This window comes from Diabrotica undecimpunctata, chromosome 2, assembly GCF_040954645.1.
Source record: "Diabrotica undecimpunctata isolate CICGRU chromosome 2, icDiaUnde3, whole genome shotgun sequence".
In the NCBI taxonomy this organism is placed as follows: Eukaryota; Metazoa; Arthropoda; class Insecta; order Coleoptera; family Chrysomelidae; genus Diabrotica; species Diabrotica undecimpunctata.
Window position 1 is genome coordinate 72605994 of NC_092804.1, and position 26934 is coordinate 72632927.

Below are 26934 nucleotides of genomic sequence, written 5' to 3' on the forward strand. Positions count from 1 at the left end.
ACTTATCAATTTCATGAGTTTTACGTAAAACATTAGCCTCTTATAGCGTTGCCATGGGTAATATAACAAAAAAAGTAATTCTGGCACAAAGGAAGCTAGAGGGTGAGTTATTCCCACTCAAGAACTGATTTGTTTGTTCTTTATCCACTACAACTCAAATTCGTTAATTCTTTGTTCATCTACAAACTATACTATAATATAGAATAAGGTATTATTAAAATAAATACAGCAAAGTATGTCAAGTATACCATCAATAAAAGTTTCAAACTGGCTTACAAAAAAATATTTTACACCATACCACCAATACAAAAAATACTTTTACGAAATCTTATGGTAAAAACTACTCTTTTTTTATTATTACACAAATTGGTAATTCACTTTACAGCTCATTTGTGCTTAAACTGGTATATATAGTCAATTTGTTGCATGTTAAAACATAATTTTCTATGAATATTAGTTAGGAAAGAAGTCCTTACTGGAACTATAATTATTACAAAATTAAAGCAACTACTATATTAATAGTTGCTTAGTGCCTAACATTTGAGAGATATGGGAATAAACATTTTATCTGTTTCTACAGGATCTGTAAAATGTTATAGTAAAAAAAATTTGTAATTGTCTTTAATTTGTTTTCTTGTAATCATTTTTTTTTGTGAATCATTGGTCATGCTAATGTTTTTTGTGGCCATAAATAAGTAAAAGATAAATTATTAATTTTATTAAGTTTTTGTGACCATTTTTTTTATGATTTGTTTGCTTGCGAATCTACGTGCGTAGGTAATAATAATGATATGTGCAATTCGAATAACTAGCCCTATTTTCATTATATAGTCGTTATATTTTCTTCTCTTCGATCGTATTTTGCCCTAAATATCGTGTTAATAATATTCTCATTTCTTACTCCACCTTATTTTTCCTGCTATTGAATATAATGCTTTTACTTGGATGTTTTCCTTCTTTGTAAGAAGTTCTTATTTCAATTGCGTATTTAAATGTTTACAAATTATATATATATATAATATCTAGCACAGTTATCTTATTAAACCTTGCCCAAGTACTTTCGCTCTCTGAACATCTTCGGGGGCATTCTAAATAAGGCTAGAAACGTTTTTTCGAGTAAAATAAAAGTAGCAAACTTTCAAACTTGAAGTTTATGGTTGATAAAAATATATACAGTTTTAGATTTACTTAATTAACACTATCGCAGGACAAAGGACAAACAGTTTAAAAATTCTTTGGATGCTACATTATAGACAATGGCAGGAGACAGAGTGTCTCTTGGTCATTTAGATTTAACCAAAATGTTAAAGTGATATCTGCCATATGACAACTAAGATAGGCAGTCACCTTTAACGTGATCTGTACATTTAAAAAATTATATGGTAAACTGAACGTTGGCCAAAGTACAACTTACCAGTAATATGGGAGAAGCCAACAGATAAAATATAACATAATAATTACTAGATGTACATAGACTGTGTAATCCAGATCTCACACTCAAGCCTGTCAATGATTTCCAAATAAATATGGAGAGTGTAATATACGTCAACTGTAAATCAATTGATCACACACACTTGTTTAGCAAGTTATTGATGATTGAAATGTTAATATTAATTAAAATATGAAATAAATAAAAATTGTAATTAATATAGACTCAGTGTAGGAAACAGCCAGGCTGGGTTTCTTACGAGGTGAACCTGCAATAAAATTTTTAAAAATTGGTTTAAGTTTAGTACAATTTAAATTAATTTGAGTATTAAGATAGTAAGAGTTTTAATTTGTTTCCTTTGTCTAATCTTCCAAATCTTCTAACAAGTCCAACTCCAAGTAGTTTTTCTTCCTACTAATATTCTGTACAATAGATGAACCTGTATTAATATTGAAATTATCTTTATTAGACAGTTTTAATTTACTTGAAAAAACGGTTTTTCGCATATTTCAGATGCACCTGAAGATGCTATGAGAGCGAATGTACTTAACCGCTTAACGTACTCACCCGAGTTAACTCGATATTAAACTACGTTTCTACTTCCGCATAACCGAGTTAACTCGTGCTTAGAATATTCGCACGATATATAATGCGCCTACAACTCGTCTAGCGCTAAATAACGGTTCCCCCACCTTGTTTTCTCGTTTCTAATTTTAAACGTCCTATGATCGACCGCCGCGCCGGCTGGAATGTTCAGTCAAGGTCAAATTTAGTCAAGTTTAGTTTGTTTGAAAGACAGATATAAGTGGCATATTAATTTGTCTCTGCAATGCGTTAGTTATTTTTATAGTTTTTTTAATTCTTTTATTGACTGCAAAATGAGTAGTGATGAGTATTTATTAAGTTCAGATGTATCTGATGTCGAAACTAATATAAACGAAAATGGTTCAGATACAAGTATCGACATTTCTTCACAAAATTCTTCAACTTCGGATGATACTGTGAGTATGACTATTATACGAACATGGTGCAAATTACCGCCAAATGCTCCTGCATCCCCATATTTTCCTTTTACTGCTGTTTCGGGTATAAATTTTACTGCTACTGACTGGAATATATTGCAATTTTTTGAAAATTTCTTGGATGATGACGTAATAAATTCCATTGTAGAAGAAACTAACCGATATGCGGATCAAAACAATAGAGACAGTAGTTGGTATATGGTAAATTCGTCGGAACTGAGAGTCTTTTTGGGCCTTATCATTTTGGAAAGCATAATAAAAAAACCTGAAATACGATTAACTATTGGTCTAAGAATCCACTGATCACGACACCTTTTTTCTTAAAGTGTGTAAGTAATAAACGATTAGAATCAATAAACCATAACCTTCATTTCAACAATAATGATAATTTCGTCGCCGCAACACATTCTAATCCTAAGCTGAACAAAATTTGGCCAGTGTACGAAAAATTATGTGCCAAGTTTGGTGACGCAGTGACACCTGAAAAATATGTAACCATCGATGAAAGCCTACTATTATACAAAGGTCGGCTTGCATGGATCCAGTATATTCCAATGAAAAAACCAGATTTAGTATAACAACCTATCTATTGTGTGAATCAAAAAGTGGTTACGTGTGGAATTTTCTCATTTACACAGGAAGACATACCAATCTTGATCCAGATTATGCAGACTTTCCAGTTTTAGCTCAAGTAGTCATGACTATGTCGAAGCCATTACTCAATCAAGGATACTGTTTGACTATGCACAATTTTTATAATTCACCACAACTTGCTGATATACTTATTTCCAATAAAACCGATGTGTACGGGACATTGAAGGTATCCAGAAAAGAAGTTCCAACCGAATTAAAAAATAAAAAGTTGCGAAAAGGTGACATATAGGATAAAGGATAAAAAGGATATAATATTAATTTCAACTGTCCATTTCAAGGCTATCCAGGAGTTAAAGATAGTGCAAACACTCCTGACCATGGAGCTGCGCGAAGGCGGAGTCAAAATTCACGTAAAGGCAGAAAGGTTCTATTGTAAACCAAATTTCGTCTACTGCGCCGTGGTCAAGAGTGTTTGCACTATCTCTAACAAAAAGAAATGACACAAAAGTTAAGCCTACAGTTGTTATCGACTATAACGATACCATGGGCGGTGTCGACCGTGTCGATCAGCATATAGCAGATTACAATATTCTACAAAAAAGAGGAAAAAAGTATAAGAAAATTTTCTTTCACCTGTTTGATTTGGCTTTGTGGAATTCCTTTGTATTATTTCGCAAAACTGGAGGGAATAAATCATCATTCGATTATAGACTGGAACTAATACAACTTATAATGGAAAAATATCATCGAGATGATTTCGCTTGTCGCAAAGGACGTCCATCGACGAGTTTTACACCTGTTAGACTCACAAGGCGTCATTTCCTCGAGTATATTCCGGCTATGGCAAAAAAAAACCAAAATCCAACTCGTCAATGTCGAGTATGTAGCAGAGTTCGAGATGCGCGTGGGAAGAAAATTAGAAGAGAAACAAGATATTTCTGCCCTAACTTTGACGTACCTCTGTGTGCCACTCCTTGTTTTAGAGTGTACCATACTGTTACTAATATTTAAAAGTACGTGAATTGTGATTTTCTTATCTTACCTGTAGTATTTTTGATGTAGGCCCGAGTTACCTCGGGTGAGCGCATGAGGATATTTTTTGTTATTTTATGTTTCTATTAAGATATGCTGTTTTTACTTTAGATTATATCTAGTGACAATAGTCTTGCTGGTAGTTTATTTTACTGTAATAAAATAAATAGATAATTTTGTGACGTATTTTTGCAAATAAATCTGTGCGTTAAGCGGTTAAGCGAGATTTTTTTATTTGTAAAATTCATATATTCAAGCATTCAACCATAACTTATTTTATTTAAGTATTTACCAAATTATAGTTTTATATATTCGTGCTGTTGCTTAAATCTCATGAGCTGGTTTCTTCATATTATATCTGTTAATGCAGCAATGGCGGTTGTTGCTTTTCTTACTGGGTGGTCGTTTCTTGAAAGATGTCTCGAGCACTATCTACTCCTAAATATATAAATGGCATTACCAGTAGATTAGGTGTAGTTAAAGACAGGTTAAATAGGTTAAATAAACAGGTTAAATATTGATGTTATGGGAATCAATTAAGCCAGGTGGCGTAACTCAGGTTGTTTCTCAACAGATGAAGCCACCTTATATTATTCCGGTACCGAGGACAACCAACACAGACACGGTGTGGCAGTAATAGTTCTCAATCTAGTAATCTTAATCGAAAGGTTGGAAAAGAGCAAAGTGGAAGTGGAAAATATGAAGGAAACTATGGTGTGGGAAATCTCAACGGGAGTGGGTGCCGTCTATTACAATTTTAACAAAAGCAGAACTTATTTATTACAAACACATTCTGCAAACTACAAAACAGACGACTGTATACATCGTGATCGCCCTCAGATCAGTGGCGGATCTAGACATTCGGTTTTGATGGAACTTTCAACTTGGGGGGGGGGGGCGAGTTCCAATAAAAAACCCAAACAAAAGGCATAAAAAACATAAACCCAAACTACATAACAGATATAAATAATAGGTTTTCTTTAATTTTGGGGGAGGGTGTTCCCTTTTTTTGTCCACGTGTATCTGCCCCTGCCGCAGATACATAAGAGAGAGAAAGGAACCAGATAGACTACATTATGATAAACGAAAAATATCGTAATGTTGATCACAACCCACTTATAGCACACTCACACTTAAAAACATTAAAAGACATCAAAGAATTCGTAGAATAGACCCAAGCAAGCTTAAAAACCCAACGTAAAAGAATGCCTTTAACATTAACAGCATATAAACTGTACCAAACTGAACATAGACACCATGATATTGACGAGCACTGGGATCGACTAAAACATTGTCTATTGGTTCCGTGTAAAGAATTACTAAAGAGAAAAGCAGCACTGCAGAAGAGATTTGAAGTTAGAGTTAAGAGTTAGGTTGGCAAGGAGCTACATTTTCTCGACTTTGTTTTGTGGAATAGAAGCTTGGAGCTTAAATGCGACCGAGCTCTAGATGTCTACAAGTACTCTGAAAATATTGTCAACAGCTACGTCACAAATAAAAAGAGAAATCAAAATTTTAAATACAATCAAAGCAAAAAAAATTGGAATATCTTCGACATATTACATGTGGAGAGAGATACAACTTGTTCCATCTGATTATCCAGGGATAGATCAAAGGAAAGAGAATCAAAGGAAGACGTAGAATACCATGCGCAACCTGAGATAATGGTACAGATGTACATCAAATAAACTTTTAAAGGCAGCTGTCTCTAAAATCCGAATAGCTGTGATGAATGCCGATCCACCCTCGCTCAGATGGCACCTGAAGAAATGCATGTTAAAAAGGTATGAATAAATAATAAAGGAAGAAGGATTTAAAAGAGTTTAAGAGGGAAAAACGAAAAGCTTCAGAGCTTCAGAATCCTTCTGGGCAGTCACTCTGAAGAGTCCTGACGAAGGTAGAAATACGTATAAGCGAATAAGTGTCACTATTCCAAAATCAAATTTTAACTGTTTTTTCTTTACTGCTATATATATATATTTAAAATCTATTAATAGATATTGACAAACAAAAATTCGTAAACTGGAAACAAAAATGTGAATAAATTAAGAGGAATTCAAACTCATTAAAATTTAGAACTAAGCTTAGAATTAACGTAAGGACTAGCAATATTGAAAAGCAAAAATGGAGAAATAATGTTATCTCTAGAATTGGTATAAAAGTATATAAAGTTTTGTTTATAAGTTTGGAGTCAGTTTATATTCAATTTTGACAAAAATGAAATTTTAAAAGTGATTTTCAGTGACAATTAATAGTAACCGATTATTTGTATAAAGTTAAGTTAAGTTAGTATAAAGACAAAAGTCAAACGATTTCCTAAAACTAGAATGCCTTTGAATGACCGGTATACGCGCTAAACGACATTCTCGTTCATAATAAATCAAAACAGTTACCATTCTCTCACGTAATTTCTAACCAGTGGTATCATTACCTACTGATAATTTTATAATTTGTTGTGTTTTTAGGTCGTTTTGGAAGAGTGATCCTAACCTCAAAAGATGGCGATAAAAATATGCTAAGAGTCAACGTTTGGAAGGAATTGCGATTGTTGGATGGGTACATTCAGAACATGACGATAATGTACGATGATGTAGAATATACCTATAAAGACATATGTGCGAGATGGTTAACGGATTGTTTTAACAACGATATCTTAAATCTGGATTACATAATGGAAGACGTAAGTTTTTTTAATAATTAGAACCACATTAGCACTAGCGAAATTTATAAATCTGTTACATATGTTATTTCCTCGTTATTGTTTTTTTATTTATAACACTTATTACATAATCTGATGCTCGTAAAAAACTAAGCAAACAATAAATTTTTTTAACCAATATAATTAAAAACCTAATCACCATTCATTATTCAATTTGTAACAGTAGGACACGAATATATAAATAATAAAAAATATTTCTCACCCAACTATTTTGTTGGCTACGAACTAAAAATTTTAAGATTTTATTTGACGTTTTCGTGTCCATATCAGACAGTTTTAAGTTTATTCTCGAACTTAAATTAAGTTAAAGTAAACCATTTCTTTGACATTCCTACGTATATGGTTTGTGTTGAAACCGTGATGTTATTTGTCCGTCTTAAGAAAGGCGGAGATATACGCGATATATTTTAAGGTTTATTATATTATATTTTAATTTTTTATATTATTTTGTATGACACTTAGCTTTCTTAAACTTTTATTGTCAAAGCGAACTTTTTGCTAGAAAATTTTGATCTATATATATATATATATATATATATATATATATATATATATATATATATATATATATATATATATATATATATATAGATATATATATTCTATTTTATTTATAAACACAAATGCTATTACAACGTTCAAAATCTTATTTTTTTTATGTATTCCAGTTGGTGCACTCATAAAAAAATCAAAACCTCGACAAATCGCTACCTTAATTATCAGACCTTGTAACTTTTTTTGCACCCAAAATAGTAAATTTTATAGGAGACAATAAAAACTTTGTAAAATTTTATTTATATTAGCAGTCATATTTTTGGTTTGAAATATATCAAATATATATTTGTATCCTTTAACTCAAATAGCTAATTGTAATTTTTTTTATTTTATAGTTTTTTTACGGAGTTATGAGTTTTGCACACACACTATATCGGTGATTTTCCAACATTTATTTGTTAAAATGGAAAAAAGAGTGATCCAGAAAATAAGTCTTTTTTTAAGTTTATTAATACAAAAATATCTTTTTAACCCAACAAATTTTAATTAAAGTTATAATACTAAATAAAAAACATAAATTTTACAAACTACAGTAAAGTTTAACACAAACAAGGTGTTTAATCGTGAGGAATTGCAGCATAAAAGGGATGACAATCTGGTTCCAAAATGGATGTTAAGGATTGTAAATCAAAATACTTCCTATATTTAATCGATATAGTCTTTTGGTGTAAAGACTTGGAATTGTCGTTGGATTAATTAATTTGTCTTTTCTTTGTGTTTTGGGGTAGATTTTCCCATTCATCAGAAAAATTCAATTTGAATTGAATTGTTTGATTGGTAAATACTTCAGTGCACGTATATCGACAACTCAGGTAGATCCAGTTTGCCTGGTCTAATGCTATTATAAAATAAATGACTATCAAAATTTTTGAAATATTTGTAATCCAAATACTTCACTGTATATGGAGAAGGGAATTTTCTGGGCTCTTTACAGATTGTTATATAATCTGCTGGTACACGAACTGTTTTATTTTTTAACTTCCGTTCTTCTAAGAACTTTTGTTCAAATTATTACATTGTTAGTAGATGCAATATGAAGAAGCGCATTGGCTAATGTACAGCAACGGTTCTGGTACGAAGGGCCGTCGTTGTACAAAAAAATTTTTTCCTTTCCCTCAGGTAAGGGCAGGTTTGATAAACCAAAATCTGAAATTATTGTTGAAAACTCGTTGGAAGTCAAACCGCTCTCTGTCTCATTCCAGATGAAACAGAATTCTTTTTTGGCGTTTATGTTATAAATTGTAAAGTTGTGGACAGACAACTTGATTTTATAGTAGAGAGAAGATACTGAAGATTTAGGGCAAAGTAATAATGATTGTAAATCCATTGTGAATGGTACACCAGTTGAGTCTTCTTTATCTACATCTTTTTGTATCCCTGCTTCATCTGTTCGGATTTGATCCAAACTGGCAACAGCGCTCCCGCGTCCTACCGCTGCCCACCCTTTGGTACAGACCAAAATTTGACTCTGCGACAGATTGAACAGATCTCGCCCTCTTTTACGTTCAACTGCCTAAGAAGACAGACGGCTCTTAATTTTCAACTGCCGCATTTTGTGAGGACCCTTAAGCTAGCGGGGACACATGAGCGGATTCCAATTTAACCTACGTAATATTTTTTCACCCATTTTTCACTAATTTATTACCACCCTTATAATTTTTCACCACCAAACCAACCTTAAGGGGAGCGATTCTGCTGGCTTAAGGTTCAAGCTAGCAGAATTCAAAAAAAAAAAAACTTTTTGTTGATGGCATATTTTTTCCCCAATTTTTCACTAATTTATTACCACCCTAATAATTTTTCACCACCAAACCACCCTTAATGGAAGCGATTCTGCTGGCTTAAGGTTTAAGCTAGCAGAATTAAAAAAAAACTTTTTGTTGATAGCATATTTTTTCACCCATTTTTCACTAATTTATTACCACCCTAATAATTTTTCACCACCAAACCACCCTTAATGGGAACGATTCTGCGGGCTTAAGGTTCAAGCAAGCAGAATTTAAAAAAAAAACTTTTTGTTGATGGCATATTTTTTCACTAATTTTTCACTAATTTATTACCACCCTAATATTTTTTCACCTACAAACCACCCTTAAGGGGAGCGATTCTGCTGGCTTACGGTTCAAGCTAGCAGAATTAAAAAAAAAATATTTATGATATACCACAGTTTTCTGCTAGGTTTTTACGATTTTATTACAACTTTAGTAATTTTTCACCCCTTACTACCCCTTTAACAAAAATTAAATAAATTTTTTTTTCAAAAATACTTCATAACATTTACGCGGTGTGTGTGTGTGTGTGTGTGTGTGAAAAACACTTCTGTTTTAATAATTTTTATATCTAATTAAAAATTACTACTTACCTATTACTTATTAATTACTTACTAAAAGTACTACAAATTTTACTGAAGGTGGACTGAAGTCCGAAAACGTTTTGAACTTAATCCTTTTGGATTTTTAAAATTTAATTAAATATACCAATTACAACAGTGTTTTACTTCAATGTTCGAGTTTTTTAACTATATGATATACAGCCAACTCACGGGAATTATCCCTTTTTAATTTTGTTAAAAAATAGGCAATGTACAAAACAACAATATTGCAATGTTTAGCATATAAAAAAGTTGAAGTTGGTGTTTGTGTAAATTCTAGCATTTAAAGATGTAAACTACTTTTCTTATTTGAATTTCTAGTATTTATGGAAATTATCCTCCACACTGACACATACGGATTTCAAGATTGGAGGGTTATTGGAAAACAGATCCACTATTCAACTTAAAATCTTTTTTGCAGAACATCGGAAGAGATCTTTTTCTTATAATTTCAAGGTGCTTAAACTTCATCCATAATCCAATGAGACCTAATGGTATTCCTGAATATCGGTTTTATAGAATAAGAACAGTTATAGACTTTTTAATAATAAAATGACTGGTCTGAATTATCCAGTAAAAGATTTATCTCTAGATTAATCGATGGTACCGTGGAAAGTTAGACTTAGTTTTAAACAATATACTAAACAAAAGACATAAAAGACGATATCAAGGTTAGAATTAATTCGTAAATTAATTTATAAAAAAGCAAAGAAAGACGGAATATCGCACGCGAATATTTACCTATAAATAATTGCTAATAAATCGGACAAACGCGAAACGAAAACGAAAAGATGCAGAGTATGTCCTATCCTAAAAATAAGAAAAATCCCAATTTATGAGTGTGTGGATTGTGCCGAGAAACCGGATCTCTCCGTGGGCGATTCTTTCAAACATTTCCATAAACAAAATAAATAGGTTAATATTTTTTTGTAATAACCTTTAATTTTTACCTATATTCAACTGACAATGAATGAAAAATCGACAAAGATTTAAAATAAAAATATCTTTAAATTTTTAAAATGCTGCTAATATAAATTTATTTTACTACGCAAATAATCTATATCAGCTGTTCTGACCAACCGGTAATTTCGGTCTCATTTGAATATACCTACTTAAAATATTTATATCCTAAAATGTTTTCCAATATAAATTCTTTATGTTATACACCTAATCTTAAAATTATGTTTTGACCAATCGTTAATACTCTTCTTATTTAAATAATATTAAAATATTAAATACCTAAATTATTTTTCAAATTTTCATGTACCTAATGAATACAAATATTTTAATCTTTTAACAATAGGTGCGCACGGTCCCGACCCTCCTTTACAATTAGTTAAATAATGTAATAGACGTAATAAAATTATTTCAATTTGAATATTTCTTACCTGGTAATTTATTTTGTGAAATATAAAAATTCCATTGTATTTACTAAAACTCAACTTGATTTCAGTTATTTTATATTCATAAAAGGGACTAACGATTCGATTTCGCTTAGCCATGTAATACGACTCGAATCAGAGTCAATTTTTTCAAACAGGTAAAATTTATAGTTTTTGGAATAAAGTGTTTTCATATTTTTAATATTTAAACATTAAAAAAATAAATATTAGTTAGTATAGAATAACATTTGAAAATGTTTTTCAATTAGGATAGTTGAGAAAAACATGACTAGGCTGGTAAAAATATAGTAAAATTGTAGCAGAGCACTCTTGTGTTTTCAAAAAGATTTTTTATTCACCTAGCGTAAATGTGTATCTTGTTCTTGTTAAATGTTTCCCATTAACTGAGGCTTAGGGGGTCAAAAATTATAAGGGTGGATCAAATTCAGTAAAAACCTGGCAAGCAATTTATATTTTCAGTTACAAGTAGAATACAGTAAAATTATAAAAATAGATTTTTTATCACCTTAAATTTTAACGTAGTAGAATTCTTGACTCCTCATAGAGGGTAGTTGAAGGGTGAAAAATTACTAGGATGGTAATGTATTAGTACAAATCTAGCATAATACGTAGCAGAACTATTGACGTCCACTAAGGTTTAGTCGAGGGATAAAAAATTACTAAGTTGGTAATAAATTCGTAAAAACTTAGCAAAACACTGTGGTATATCGTAAATATTTTTTTTTAATTCCGCTGGCTTGATTATTAAGCTAGCAGGAAGGTTTCCAAATAAGATTGGTTTAGAGATGGAAACTTATCAGGGTAAAAATACTTTTTTATGTCAGTTATAAGTAGAGGATAGTGAAATTGTAAAAAAAGATTTTTTTCACGTTAAATTTTAACTCAACGGAATTATTGACTTATCACAAGGGGTAGTTTGGGTGTGAAAAATTACTAGGGTGGTAAGAAATTCGTAAAAACTTAGCAGAATACTGTGGTATTGCAAAAATACGTTTTTTTTCTAATTTTGCTGGTTCAAATATTCAGCTAGTAGGAAAGTTTTCGAATAGGTTTATGGGAGCAAAATTATCAGGATGGTCAAAGTTTAGTAAAAACTTAACAAAACACTTTTTTATTTTAGTTATAAGTAGTGGACAGTAAATTTGAAAAAAAAATTCTCCTTAAATTTTAATCTAACACAATTATTGACTTTTCACAAGGGGTAGTTAAGGGGTGAAAAATTACTAGGGTGGTAATAAATTCGTAAAAACCTAGCAAAACACTGTGGTATATTATAAATATGTTTTTTTAATTCTGCTAGCTTGAACCGCAAGCCAGCAGAATGGCTTCCCTTAAGGGTGGTTTGATGATGAAACAATATTAGGGTGGTAATAAATTAGTGAAAAATTGGTGAAAAAATATACCATCAACAAAAAGTTTTAAAAACCGCTCCCATTAAGGGTGGTTTGGTGGTGAAAAATTATTAGGGTGGTAATAAATTAGTGAAAAATGGGTGAAAAAATATGTCATCAACAAAAAGTTTTTTTTTGAATTCTCCTAGCTTGAACCTTAAGCCAGCAGAATCGCTCCCATTAAGAGGGGTTTGGTGGTAAAAAATTATTAGGGTGGTAATAAATTAGTGAAAAATTGGTGAAAAAATGTGCCATCAACAAAAAGGTTTTTTTTTTTAATTCTGCTAGCTTGAACCTTAAGCCGGCAGAATCGCTCCCCTTAAAATTGATTTGGTGGTGAAAAATTATTAGGGTGGTAATAAATTAGTGAAAAATTGGTGAAAAAATATGCCATCAACAAAAGGTTTTTTTATTTTATTATTCTGCTAGCTTGAACCTTAAGCCAGCAGAATCGCTCCCATTGAGGTTGATTTGGTGGTGAAAAATTATTAGGGTGGCAATAAATTAGTGAAAAATGGGTGAAAACATATGCCATCAACAAAAAGTTTCTTTTTTGAATTCTGCTAGCTTGAATCTTAAGCCAGCAGAATCGCTCCTCTTAAGGTTGGTTGTATGGTGAAAAATTATTAGGGTGGTAATAAATTAGTGACAAATGGGTGAAAAAATATTACGTAGGTTAAATTGGATTCCTGTCATGTGTCCCTGCTAGCTTAAGGGTCCTCATTTTGTGAATCATCCGATCACGTGTTAACAATTGTAAGTGATAATATTTCTTATATAAAGCAGAGAGCAAATAAATGGTAACTGTATTATCTATTGAATGATTTAAAAGTATACTGGCTATAATTGAAAAAATACATTTCTACTGAGTAAGAAGTACTTTATTTAAATACAAACAACAAAAGAACCACCGCTTAATGAAAATACACCAAAGTCGAAGGATAATCCGAAGTAATTTAACTTAATTACTTGTACCCGGCCGATATATTTATTCGGCTACACTTGGACAGTGCAGAGGAGCCCAGCCCGTTTCCACCATCTTTCTTAAGAATATGCGTTTCATACTCGTCTTGACTCAAATTTCCCGTTTTAAAAGACTTGCAAATATCGCAAGCATCTTTTTTGGTTTAATAAATAGAAAGATTTTGATCATCAAAAATCTGTGAAAACCAACATTGTGACACCGGAGTTACATTTTGTTCTCCGTACCAATTATCTTTATAAAACGTGTACACGCTTCTTTTTTATTGCCAGCCAGGCTCAAGATATAACTTTGATGTTCTCTTGCGGCAATAATGCAATTCAACTTTGGGTAACCCCATCAAAAATGTTTCAAGTGATTCCACTTCTTTGGGTTTTCTAGGTTTTTTAAAATTAGGTTCGACAGAGTTCTCATCATCATTGAGTGTAATGTATTCAGGAATATGTTCTTGTAAACACGAACTGCAGAACCATTCTGTTTAAGAAAATATTTGCAAGAGTTTATTCTTCTACTTTCTGGCTCTGATTTTCGGTCTAGAGCCCTAACAGTGTTAGATTTCTGGGTCAAAAACCTCAGAAATAGCTTTTTCTCTGGCCAATCCATTTTCCAAAACTCTTCAAAATTTTCTTTTCTATCATCTTAGTCTTAGACACTGGATTACACGATTTTCTTTTCTGCTACACTTGCATCTTTGTTTCATTACTTTTGCAGCTTTTTTATAATACGGTCCATTTTTTGTTTTTCATTTACCGCAATATTCCTTTCCTAATTTTCTGGCTGTTCTAATTTTCCTAATGTTCCAAGTTTGCTGATTCACTTGGTGTCGTTTTTTGCGTTTGGTTTTACTTGATATTTTATTCGAATTATGATCAAAGTCATTGTCAATTTTATGTTCACGTTCATTAGGCCTATACTCTTCATTGTTATCTGATTGCTCATCGCTAATAGTATTATTAACAATGTCATTATTATTAATAATATTAATACAAAGTTCAGTTTGATTAGGTGTTTTAAATTCGTAATTCTCCAACTGCTCAACAATATTTAGAGTTGAGTCCTGCAATTTATGTAAGGTTTTATCCATTGTATATGAGCTGCTTATCCCATTAGGCAAATTGTTTGTTTGAAGAGATTCGGTAACTGTTACATTTTCAAGATTCAGCATAAAACTCATATCGTCTGAGGGCAAGGTGAATAAAAACCATCATTGGGGCCAACAAATATTTCACTTTCCTCTTCTTCCGGGGGTACATTAATTATTATTGTTGCTATTGCGACAATGTTTATGCTCTTTGGGATATTAACAGTACACTCTACATCAGTAGAATCAACATTTTCATAATCCAAACGACCTGTTATTTTTTCTGTAAGCTGTTCACTATTATTGCTACCTAGAAGACTACCTAGAATTAATGGAAAACTCTTAACTCCAGTTATTTAACGAGCTGACATAACCTATAAAATTTTAGCAAATCTCGTATCTCCATGCTTTTATTAAATCATTATTATAAACTCACTACTTTTGCATGGTACAGGTTAGGCTTAAAAATTAAATTGTTTTGTACTTACTTTTCGATATTTAAAGTTCAAAAGAGCACTTAAATAAAATCAAAATATAACAACAATAAAAGAACGACCAGACTAAATCCTTCTCATAGAATAACAACATGACAACTGGGAGTTAGAAGTTGTGCCAACATGAAAACGACAGACTGGAGTTAAGTAGTACGCTAATTCTTTATTATAACACAGAATAATTTTTTCTGAAGGTCGGAGATCTGTCAGTCTGTAGAGAATTGATTTCTTTTGAGCTTGCTATTAAAAGTAGGGATGGGAAAAAGCTACCGGTTTTAATCAAAAACCGGTTTTTTTACTTCGCAATAACCGGTTTTATCGGTTGTTTTTTGTCCCGGTTATAACCGGTTTTTTATTTTTAAAGTAAAAACCGGTTATTAGGTTTTTACGGTGATTAGGATTAGGTTAGGTATTATTTTGGATCCCAATCATAATTATTATTCTCAAGTAATTATTCCAAACAAAACCATAATTCAAATTTTATTTTATTTCATAAATACAGAAGCAAACTGAAAGTGCAAACTAGTAACCTATTGGATTAAAAAAACCGAAAACCGGTTTTTGGAAAAACCGGTTTTTTTTGGCCGGTTATAACCGCCAGGTTAAACCGTAAGCAAAAAAAAACCGGTATAACCGAAAACCGGTGTTTTGTCAAAAACCGCCATCCCTAATTAAAAGTGGTTTTCGCCAAAATAGGGAGTTAAGAGTTTTGCTAAGTAGGGCATCGAAATACAATTATTATCATATTTTTTTCAGCATTTAAGTACACAATTTAGCTTTTCGAGATATTGTTGTGTAACACAAATACTAATGATCACGCCAAGTTTTGAAGGTGTGCATATGATATCCACAGTGTGCTTAAAAAAATGTATCTTAACAAAATTAATCACGAATAAGGCTGCAACAAAAACAGTGTTACCTAGGGTTTATTATTGATGGCACAGATTTCTACAAACCATAGATTTTTTTGTTTTTCAACAACGAATAAAATGCTGTTTGCAACATTTTTACATCATAAACGCTGAAAAAGCTATAAAGGGAAAACTTAAAAAATTTGAAATGATCCTTAGTGGCATACCTTTTATACTCATAGGTTACACTCATCTATAAAAAGGTACTTCAGTAAACATTTCAGGACGATCCGCTGAATGCTGAAAAAGTTATGTGGGGAAACTTATTCTTTAAAATACACGCAGTAAATTCCGCGATTTTTTATTGAAATTAACAATAAACTTCTTGCACTGAATATACCCATTAAAAATTTATTAATTTCATACTTTGTTCAACATTACTATCTTATTCTTTAACAATTTACAGAACTAGCTTGCTCAGGTTCAATTGAGCTATAGTTGGCGTTAATTACACTCTCCATGCCTCTGCGTAATTTAGATATACCATCTCCACAGTTGTATATTTCAACATCTCTCACTGTTGGTCAGTTGGTCTTGAGTAACGCTTTTACATATTAATTTTATAGTTCTCCCATTGACTGGGGGTTTAACTGAACTACTTAAATTATACCCATTTATACTTTGCTTTCAATTTTGGTTTTTTAATTTATAGTATTTTAATTTCATAGTCAGATTTCTTCTTTTCTACAGTATTGATAGTGCCTGGTAGACCCTTTTATTGTTGTCAACCACCCACTGTCTAATAGATTGTTTAGTCTATTTCTTGCACTTATACTTTAAGTTCACTTCAATTGCTCTCAAACTAACCCCCTTATTATTATAGACAGGTTTAAGTGTGAGATCTGGATTATGCAATCTAGTTAAAATATTCTATATGTCATATTTCATCAATTGATTTCCTATAGTAGTGTCAGTTGGACTTTTGGTCAATGCTTAGTTACATAGAATTTTGAAATGTGCAGATCACATCTACATGATTGTAACTGCCCATTTAAGCTGTCATATGTCACATGTCACCTTGACATTTCCGTTAATACCGGGAGCCATTCTCTATCCTGTTGCCGACCAGAATGTAGCTTCGACTTTTTTAATTAATTTTAAACTGTTTGTCCTTGTTTAGTGTAGTGTTATGTTCAATTTCATGTTTAATTTTATGTTTATTACATTCTGCGATTGTTGGATAGCCCAAAATTGACGAAGTAAGTCCAAAACGTTAATCACAAAAAACTTTACTTATTCATTAACTTCGAGTTTTTATCGAGGTTAATTAATTTCTTCATTTAAAAAAACGTTTCTTGGCTTATTTCAGATGCCCCTGAAGATGCTCTAGGAAGCGAAAGTACTTGGGCAAGATTTAATTAATAAAATTGTTCTAGATATCTGCCTTTATTTTATCAAATAACTATATATGGCAGTAAGATAGAAGTCCATGAATATCTACCTAGGCAAAATTATGAAACTTGACGAAGAGAACCAAAGTGCGAAAATTACTAGAAAAGTAAGACTGGCATGGAAAACTCAGTTGGATACTGAAGAACTGCAAATACCTCATTACTTGACGAGTAAAGCATTCAACCAGTGCATCCTTCCTATCATGACATAAATATGGATGTCAAACCTGGACACTAACCAAGGTAAATATGAATAAACTAGCCACAACAAAAAGGGCAATAGAACGAGCAATGCTACGTATACGACTCTCAGATAAAAAGAGGAATATGGGCAAGATCAAAATCAGTGGTCAAGGATAACACTAAAAAAAAATTGTTAAACTCTAATGGAGCTTCGCAGACTACATAGCTGGACAAAAGACCAACGTTAGAATGCCAAAATGCAATATTGGAGACCTTACAAAGGTAGATGACAAAGAGCAAGACTACAGATAGGATGGGTAGATGGTATAAAAAAAGTAGCAGGAACAAACTGGAAGTATGTTGCTCAGAATAGAGATCGATGAAAGGAGTTGGCCTATGCTAAAAATGAACAATGGAAGGAGAAGAAAAAGAAATAACCCTTATATATTTGGGATCAATATGCCAAACACAGTCAACACCCTAACAAAGTCAGAAACCTGGTATATATATTTAGAGTGTTCTTCTACAACAATTCTATACCAAAATCCAATCCAAAATCTAACTAACGTCTAATATTATCGAATTGCATTAAATCCACTGAATATAGACGCGCTTATTGTTAGCTGTGATTAGATTATAATATTGTTACGTTTTTTTGTGGTTTTAGACATTAATTGAAGTAAACGTGGTTTAACTAGCTTTATTCAATTCCAAATTTCACTTAATTGCAAATTCTAATTAATTTAAAAATTATCGCTTACAATTCACACTGATATCACTTACGAAACAATTTGCCAATACTACTTTTTAAAAGCCGCTTCAGCGGCTTATATAACGAGAACAGATGTTCTTAAAATAGCTGGCATAGCTAGCGGAGAGACGGCGGCCAAATCCAGGCGATAATACAAAATTCCAGAAGATTACCGATAATGAGGTGAATTCGGCTTCTTGAATTACCCTATGACAGGACCGCAATTAGGGGTATGTAACACAACAATATTGTGCAGTTTAAACTAAGTTGTTTTGCGCTTAATTCACTTTCGAGTCTTCAGATAATCAATTTATCGGTTTATTTCTTATTGCATAATTAAGCCCCTGCATTCTTCTTACTTCTTTTTCTAAGCTAGGAATATCGTTTATATGGGTCTGTTTATACAAATAATATAAAATTTTACAAAACAATGCCAAGCGGCTAGTGGCAATCCTGTTTTTGTAAGTTCATTATACGTTTTCAAGCCGTTATGTTTCGATCAAAGAAAGTCAAAATGCATGATTACAACAGCAAATTTACTAAGATGTAAATTGGAGCTGAAAGGTAAGATAATAGAATAATTGATGGAGTTTATATATCTAGGCATCACATTATCTAGCTACGGAAAGCTCGAAACTGAAGTGGAAGATCAAGTGAATACAGAAATTAGAGCCGTAACCTGCCTGAATAAAACAATATGGAGAAATAAAAATATCGGGAAAGAAATTAAAGATATAATTTACAAAATAGTCATCAGACCAATAATGACATACGCGGCAGAAACATGACCTGTCATAGAGAGGACAAAAACATGTTAGAAACAGCAGAGATAAAAACACTTGTAAACATTGATGGCAAGACACTATGGGACAGAGCTAGAAGTACAGATATACGACGTCGATGCAAAGTGGAGAACATCAAGAACTGGGTAAGAAATAGAAGAGTAGAGTGGAACGATCTTATAAGCCGAAAGACAACAAATAGAGTAGTAAAGACGGCAAGGAACGGTTCCTCAATAGGAAGACGATCAGTAGGAAGACCACGAAAACGGTGAAATGACAATTTACTGGAGGCACATTGAAAAATAGACACAGTCATGTCTATATAAAAATAAGAAGAAGAAGATGTTTCTATCTCTTTTCATCCAGTCTATTATTTCCATTATTTGTTTATCCTTTTTTATCTAGGTTCACCATGTTTCCCTAGATCCTCCTCCATTTCTTTGATTCAGTGGAATCCGATTTTTGTTTCATTTTATCATTTTTGAAGGTATTCTCATTATAATGTCCTATTTAGTAGATTTTATTTATTTTGCGATGGTTTCTTGTTCAATATCTATATTTCCTTATTACTTTTTATTCTTGTTTCTCTTTTATTCGTTCTTTTCTAATATTGATCTTGAATTAATACTTCAGTCATTAGAGACGAAAATGCTACTAAACCTCTAAAAGGAGAACAATAAGAAGCAGAATTTTGCTAAAAATCTCAATTTTGGTACCACAAAATAGATGCAAAAAAGTTTACCTCCTACCCCGGGCTTCCCCTCAAAACCATCCCTCGTATGGCAATAAAAACGGAAAAAATCAATTTATTAAGAATCTGTACGCCGTACAAAAAATTTTTTATATAAAAAATGTAGCTAAAATAATTCTAACAAAAAAGTTTATTAGCACTTCTTATGTAGAGTGAACCGTTCTCTCAGAAACAATGCTTGAAGCGACCGGCGGTTTTGAGTGTCAGTTACGCGCACGAAATGAGTTTTAAATAAAATCCGGTCACTATGAAATTTTCATTAATAGTTCAATAGTTCAGTAAATGTAATAAATCACATATTAAAAAGTTCAAATTACAAATGATCTAAAACGTTTAAAACTGCCCATTTTCAATGACACAAGTTTTTCGAAACTATACAACATTAACTACAAATTCTACCTAATATAGTCTTCGTGGAGGCATTTTCCTTGACGTATAATCATTTTGTAATGTGAAAGTTTGAAATCTGCGTTTTTAGGCATATTTTAAATGCCCCATATTTGTTGCCAAAATTCAAAATTAAAATTTCATGTTATAAAGATTAGGCTCTAACAATAGAAATTTCACTACGACTGGTCAATAAAATTGATAAATGTTATTGATCTCACAGGAATAGTAAAAAATGGCAAAAATTGCGCAACGTTTATTTATTGAGCAGCTTTGTAGAAACTGACTTCATTTGCGACAAAATACACAAGTCTATAATTTTTTCTAAAGAATACATTAATCTTCTAAACGATTGGGGATTGGGGATATTATGTCATTAAACTGACGTTAAACTCTATCTTAAAATTCTTCATGTGAATTTACCACTGTAACATAAACTTTTACCTTAACGTACGACCAAATTGTGTAGTCCAAAGAATTAAAATCGCATGACCAAGGAGGCTTATGAATCGGAGCTTTTATGACCCCCAGTCCGGGGCACCCCTTAAATGGGGAGAGGGTGGAAGAATCCCCCCGTCAACTACCCAAGAAAGTGGACAGAGAATACAAATATATTATGACCGAATAGTACGCCTCGCCACCTGGAACGTACGCAGCTTATTTATGTCCGGGAAACTGGCAAATACTGAAGCCGAGATGGTAAGACAGAAAATAGACATCTTGGGGATGAGTGAAGTAAGATGGCCTGGATCAGGAGTACAAAAACCAAAACATGGATACATGTACTATTTAGGTGGAACCGACCCAGAACATCAATATGGAACTGCAATATTAGTGTCGAACAAAATTGTTCAATCAGTCACAGACTTCATCATTTCAACATTGCTACTCTGAGTGTACATTATAGGAGTTAAACATACCTTGTCACGTAAAGCTGGCCTCGTCCGTAAAAAGAATGCATTTGAAAAAATTTGGATTGAGGGCTGTCCTTTTTTGCAATTATTCACAAAAATCCCCTCTAGTCGATAGATCGTCTGGCAAGAGCTCTTGGACTTGTAATACCTGTATATAAGACCTGTAATAATAAGGATGTAGCTGCTGTTCTTGAAGTATCCGCCAAGTACTTGACGAAGACGTATTTATTTCTCTTGCCATATTTCTTACGCTAACTGTTGGATCTTGATCAAGTAAATTTAAAATAATATTTTCTTTATTAATTGTTCTTGGTCTACCAGAATTTATTTTAATTGTCTCACATTCCCAGTTTCTCGACAACGTCGTTCAACGGCTCTATATGTTTTTTTTTAACCTGGTTAGTTGCTTTTAACGAACATTTGAGTACATTTTGATTAAAAATATCTATTTTTACAAATAACAAGGTTTCAAAAATCTAATTATTGACTAATCTAATAGTATTGACTTGTTGACTCGTCATAACAATCAAATGTCAGTTTCCCACTTACCATGTCATTTTAAAAGTGGCATTTTAAAAGTGATATGTCTGTCATGATATTTTCTTTAAGTTCCTCACAACCAACTGTAATATCCATAAACCAATTGACAAAATTGGCGAAATTTCTTGGTGTATGTTCTTTGTGTGTCAAAATTTTTAGTGAAAAATTAATTAATATTTGTATCTTTTGTTATATATCAATTTTAAGTAATCCTTAATAAACCAAAAAATATTAAGATCCTGTTTACAAAAGATTCACGTTGTACAAAAAATTGTTTAATGACAAAACTTTCCACATAGTGTTACGGCGACAAATTATGTTTTACAGAAAAATGGCGAAAAATAATATTTATTAAACTTGTTTTAAATGTGACTACTTTCTCGTTGAAAAATTTAAACATTAGAAAATATCGTTCGTATGTATTTTCAAATTAATTGATGTTTTATAACGAACATGTAGTTCAAACTAAGTAAAAAAGCACTAGTTAACGGATATATTTGATATAAAAATTTATGCCAAATTGAATAAATGACCAAAAGAACGTGTATACTTTTGACAGAAAATACGCAGAAAATAAAAATTAATATTATTGTTAACTATCATAAAATAATAACAAAAACCACAAACTGTTTTTTGTAGTTTCTCTCAAACATGAAAGATTCTAGATAAAAGCAACAACAGAAGAATAGAAGTCTCCTATTTTTTTGTTTAGTACACAAGGGCAGTTTATAAAGTCATTCAGTTGGTTTAAATATGTTTGGCTTCTTTGATTTAATTTTCTTTTTGTCAAAGTGTTCTCTTCATCTTACCCGCTTTATTCATCTTCCATCTACGGTAAGTGCATGCTTTTTAGCATCGCGATTAGGAGCATGGGCTACAACACTGTAGAATATATTAATTAAAATTGTTTATTGTTTTTTCTTTTAGCCAAATTTTACCAAATTATTATTTACTGGTATATTCATGTGTGAAAGGTACAAAACATTTTCATAAAATGCTATATATTATATAATATATTCTAGAAAAATGTCCTTAATATTTGAATATAAGATATTTTTACAAAAGTTTCTGGTAGACCTATCACGTTTTCTATCAGAAAATTCTTCTTCTTCTTCTTGTGCCACTCCTATCGGAGATTGGAAATCATCAAGGCTATCCTGACCTTGTTTACGGCTGACCTAAAAAGTTCATAAGTGGTACAGCCAAACCACTGTCTCAAATTACGCAACCATGACATTCTGTTACGGCCTGGATTCCGTTTTCCTTCTATTTTTCCTTGCATTATATTTTGAAGTAATGCGTATTTATGTCCTCTCATCAGGTGACCCAAATATTCGAGTCTTTTCCTATCCTTCGCATTACTTCAAAGTTTGTGACTCTTTCAACCCAACTTATCTTCAGCATTCGACGGTAGCACCACATCTCGGAATTTTCAATATTTTTTATATTGTTCTGCTTGAGAGTCCAGGCCTCTACACCGTATAATAGCAGCATGTTAAATACGTAGCTCCTTAGCATTCTTAATCGTAGAAAATACACTGTCTCAAATAATTTTGTGTTGGTAGAGGTTGAGGCTTTAGGTATATCAGTAACTCCTAGTAGGATCCGAGCACGGCGTCTAAATTCATGAGATAGTTGGGGAACCGTGTATCGTGTCAAAAAACTTCTAGGTTTTAATTTATCCATGATATAATTTTATGACCACTTCTAATGTAACATGATTTCTGCAATTATAATAAATTTTAAATAAATAAATAAATAATGCCGTTTTACTGCCAATAAAGAGCACCGTTATCTTCCGACCACCCCGGTCTTAAATTAACCTTTGTTGAATAACCAAAACTGTTACTTGAAATTATGTACTTTCTGTCGACAATATAAATATACCTTAATTTTCAAATATAGTCATTTCCCGTTTGCAGCTGAAGAACTCATAACACCACGTCTGCTCGGAAAGACCCGTACTTTTTAATTGGGTAAGACATATTAAAATTATAACAATTTTTTTTTATTTTTGTATTTCTCGTCTCTTCAGGGTCCTAATTTCGACCAGTGCTCTGCAAATCTTCTTAACAATGTTTTTAATTTCAGTCGGCTCTTCACAAGTTTTCACCGCCAATATTCTTAATTTCGACTGCTAACTTGCGAATCGCTGCCAACAATCTTAATTTCCTCTAACAGAGTCTCATTAGATTTCGATCTACCCTAATCAGATTACCGAGATAGCCATTTGTGGACTTTGGATTTGGTCGAGGCTGAATAATATTTAAGCAATAAACATGTATTTTCCACTTTCTTTATTTGAGTTTAAAGAGTGTTTATTACCACCTACGAAACTGAACACAATTAAGACAAAAAGAGAAATCAAACGATTTCTACCTAGCGAAACCGAATTCAAATTTTTACCACTGTGTTTCCTAAAACTTGCGAAACAAACAGCTGGATAAATTACTCGGCAAGGGAATCTAAAATTGCGTTCCACATGCCGTTCATCCTTGTCAAAATTCGTAGTGAATTCAGTTTCTAGTACTCCAAACGAAGTAAGTAACAAAACATAATGACGGTATTAGATTTTTGTTTTGATACAGGGCAGCGACAACCGCTTATACGTATTTCGACCTCTTTAGGTCTCGTCAGAACGGTATAGCCACTGCTCTGAACCAAAACAAAAATCTCTCCCGTCCTAGACAATAGTTATCAAAATAACTATATACGGACGTAACTACGCCATCTAAAAACAAAAAGAGAAATCAAACGATTTCTACCTAGCGAAACCGAATTCAAATTTTTACCACTGTGTTTCCTAAAACTTGCGAAACAAACAGCTGGATAAATTACTCGGCAAGGAAATCTAAAATTGCATTCCACATGCCGTTCATCCTGGTCAAAATTCGTAGTGAATTCAGTTTCTGGTACTCCAAACGAAGTAAGTAACAAAACATAATGACGGTATTAGATTTTTGTTTTGATCTTTTGTTTTCTTTAAGAAACTCAGTTGAGTTTAGAAATAAAAGACAGACTTATAAGCTAAATTAAATCACGAGTGGTATTTTATTAGACTATTCCATGAACAAAGTGATAGGTCAAAAATTCAGTAGAATGAGGGGAAGGAATTTAGTTAGTCTTTCGTTGTTATTTTCTGCATCTAATTTGTAGTTGCGATCCACACAGAACATCATAAATTGTCTCCATATATAAGATTTAGATTTTCTTGTGTTACTCGGTATATTTTCTTCAATGTTTTGGTTTATAGCTTCGTTTGAAGTACCACCGAAACGACTCATTTTGACGTATACAGCTAGAATAATTTTTTTGGCAAACGTCAAACTTTGCTTTGCGATCGGTATCCATGGTTACGTCGTTGAAAACACGAAGCTCATAGACCAATCAGAATTGAAAGACAGTTGGTGTTTTCGCGATAACACAAGCTGTCTTTGGTTTGTGATTGGTCAGATTATGTGAAAATTTTAAGATGAGTGAAATAGTCAGCATCATTATTTTATTGTTAGATGGTTATCACGTGGGTAATTTTCAGAACGTGTTTTTGCTTGAGACATTAAATCGTCATTTTTCTAGAAGAAAATAGACCGGAAGCCGAGATGGTTTATTTTAATTAAAATTGAGGAACTTGGTTGACACATTCGAGAAACTAAATATTTTGAGCCTGCAGCTTTAAGGAGCCAATACATATATATTGGATACGAATAATAAAGTTAATGCTTTTTGTAGAAAATTGGAATTGTGGAGCAGAAATTTAAAGCAAAAAAAAAAACAAGGAAGGTTTGCAAATGTGGATGAATGTATTAATACTTATAAAGTTGAAGAACAACATGTGAAAGTTGTTTTTGTGACCATTGAAAATCATTTAGCGATACTGACAAAAAATTTCAAAAGATATTTTTTTGCCGACAACAATTTAATACTTAGTTACGAGTGGGTTAGGAACCCGTTTCAAATTATACTATTACACCCGAAGGGCTCTCTACTGCCGAAGAAGAAACTTTCATATACTTCACGATAAATGCCGAAATTAATAAACAGTTTAATAATAAATTCCTCTTTGAATTTTGGGCAGGGGTAAATGATGAATTTTTTGCACTGAAAATCAGAGCATTCCGTATACTATTACTGTTTTTAACATCCTATCTTCACGAAACAGGATTTTCCACGGTGGCTGTTTTGAAGATAAAATATAGATTGCGGCTAAATATAGAAAAAGAACAGAAAGCGTATATTTTTAATATTACACCTTGTTTCGACAAACTGCTCTGCAGAACAGGCCCAAGGCAGTCACTAATATATATTAAACTTTAAAATTAAAATTTATAATTTAGTATTAATAAGTTCATATGTACTAATACAATGTTTTTTATAAGTGTACCCATTATATCAGTGTTCGTATAAGCTTAACAAGTCCTAGTAGACACTTAGTCTCAGGACTAGCAACCTCCAGTGGAGTCTTAAGTTTTCATGTCATCTATTTCTGTTGTAACTTAAACATCTTACTTTATAAAGTGAAATAATGTAACTTAAAGTTAATTTAACAACATTTAACGAGTTTTACCCAAGTATTTAGTGACTCAATACATGTACATCCAGATAGCACTGATGAAGGAATATTAATTCCGAACACGTTCTGTAATGTAGCCCGATAGGATTTTTTAATGTTATACCTTTTCTAAAGGAATTTTTAAATAATTTTTTTTTAAATCAGTTTTTTAACATAATTGATTTGCATCATATTTAATTTAGACTTAGACATTACTTATACTATTTCATACTATTGACTATTTCACTCATCTTAAAATTTTCACATAATCTGACCAATCACAAACCAAAGACAGCTTGTGTTATCGCGAAAACACCAACTGTCTTTCAATTCTGATTGATCTATCAGCTTCGTGTTTTCAACGACGTAACCATGGATACCGATCGCAAGGCAAAGTTTGACGTTTGCCAAAAAATTATTGTAGCTGTATACGTCAAAATGAGTCGTTTCGGTGGTACTTCAAATGAAGTTATAAACCAAAACATTGAAGAAAATATACCGAGTAACACAAGAAAATCTAAATCTTATATATGGAGACAATTTATGATGTTCTGTGTGGATCGCAACTACAAATTAGATGCAGAAAATAACAACGAAAGACTAGCATTCATTCTAAAAGACTGGGCCTTCAACATGCGAAAAATTGATGGTAGTGATTACAAGGAGAGTGTTATTAAAACCATATGGAACACTACTGCAAAA

The 26934-nt window shown here is 32.1% G+C and overlaps 1 protein-coding gene across 1 annotated transcript in view; it reads left to right on the forward strand.

Moving 5' to 3' along the window:
- Ptr (patched domain-containing protein) overlaps window positions 1–26934 on the forward strand; it is a 274044-nt gene that overhangs the window by 156883 nt on the left and 90227 nt on the right. The window contains exon 3 of the mRNA XM_072523099.1: window positions 6543–6757. Coding sequence (XP_072379200.1) covers window positions 6543–6757 — 215 coding nt within the window. The remainder of the gene's footprint in view (window positions 1–6542; window positions 6758–26934) is intronic.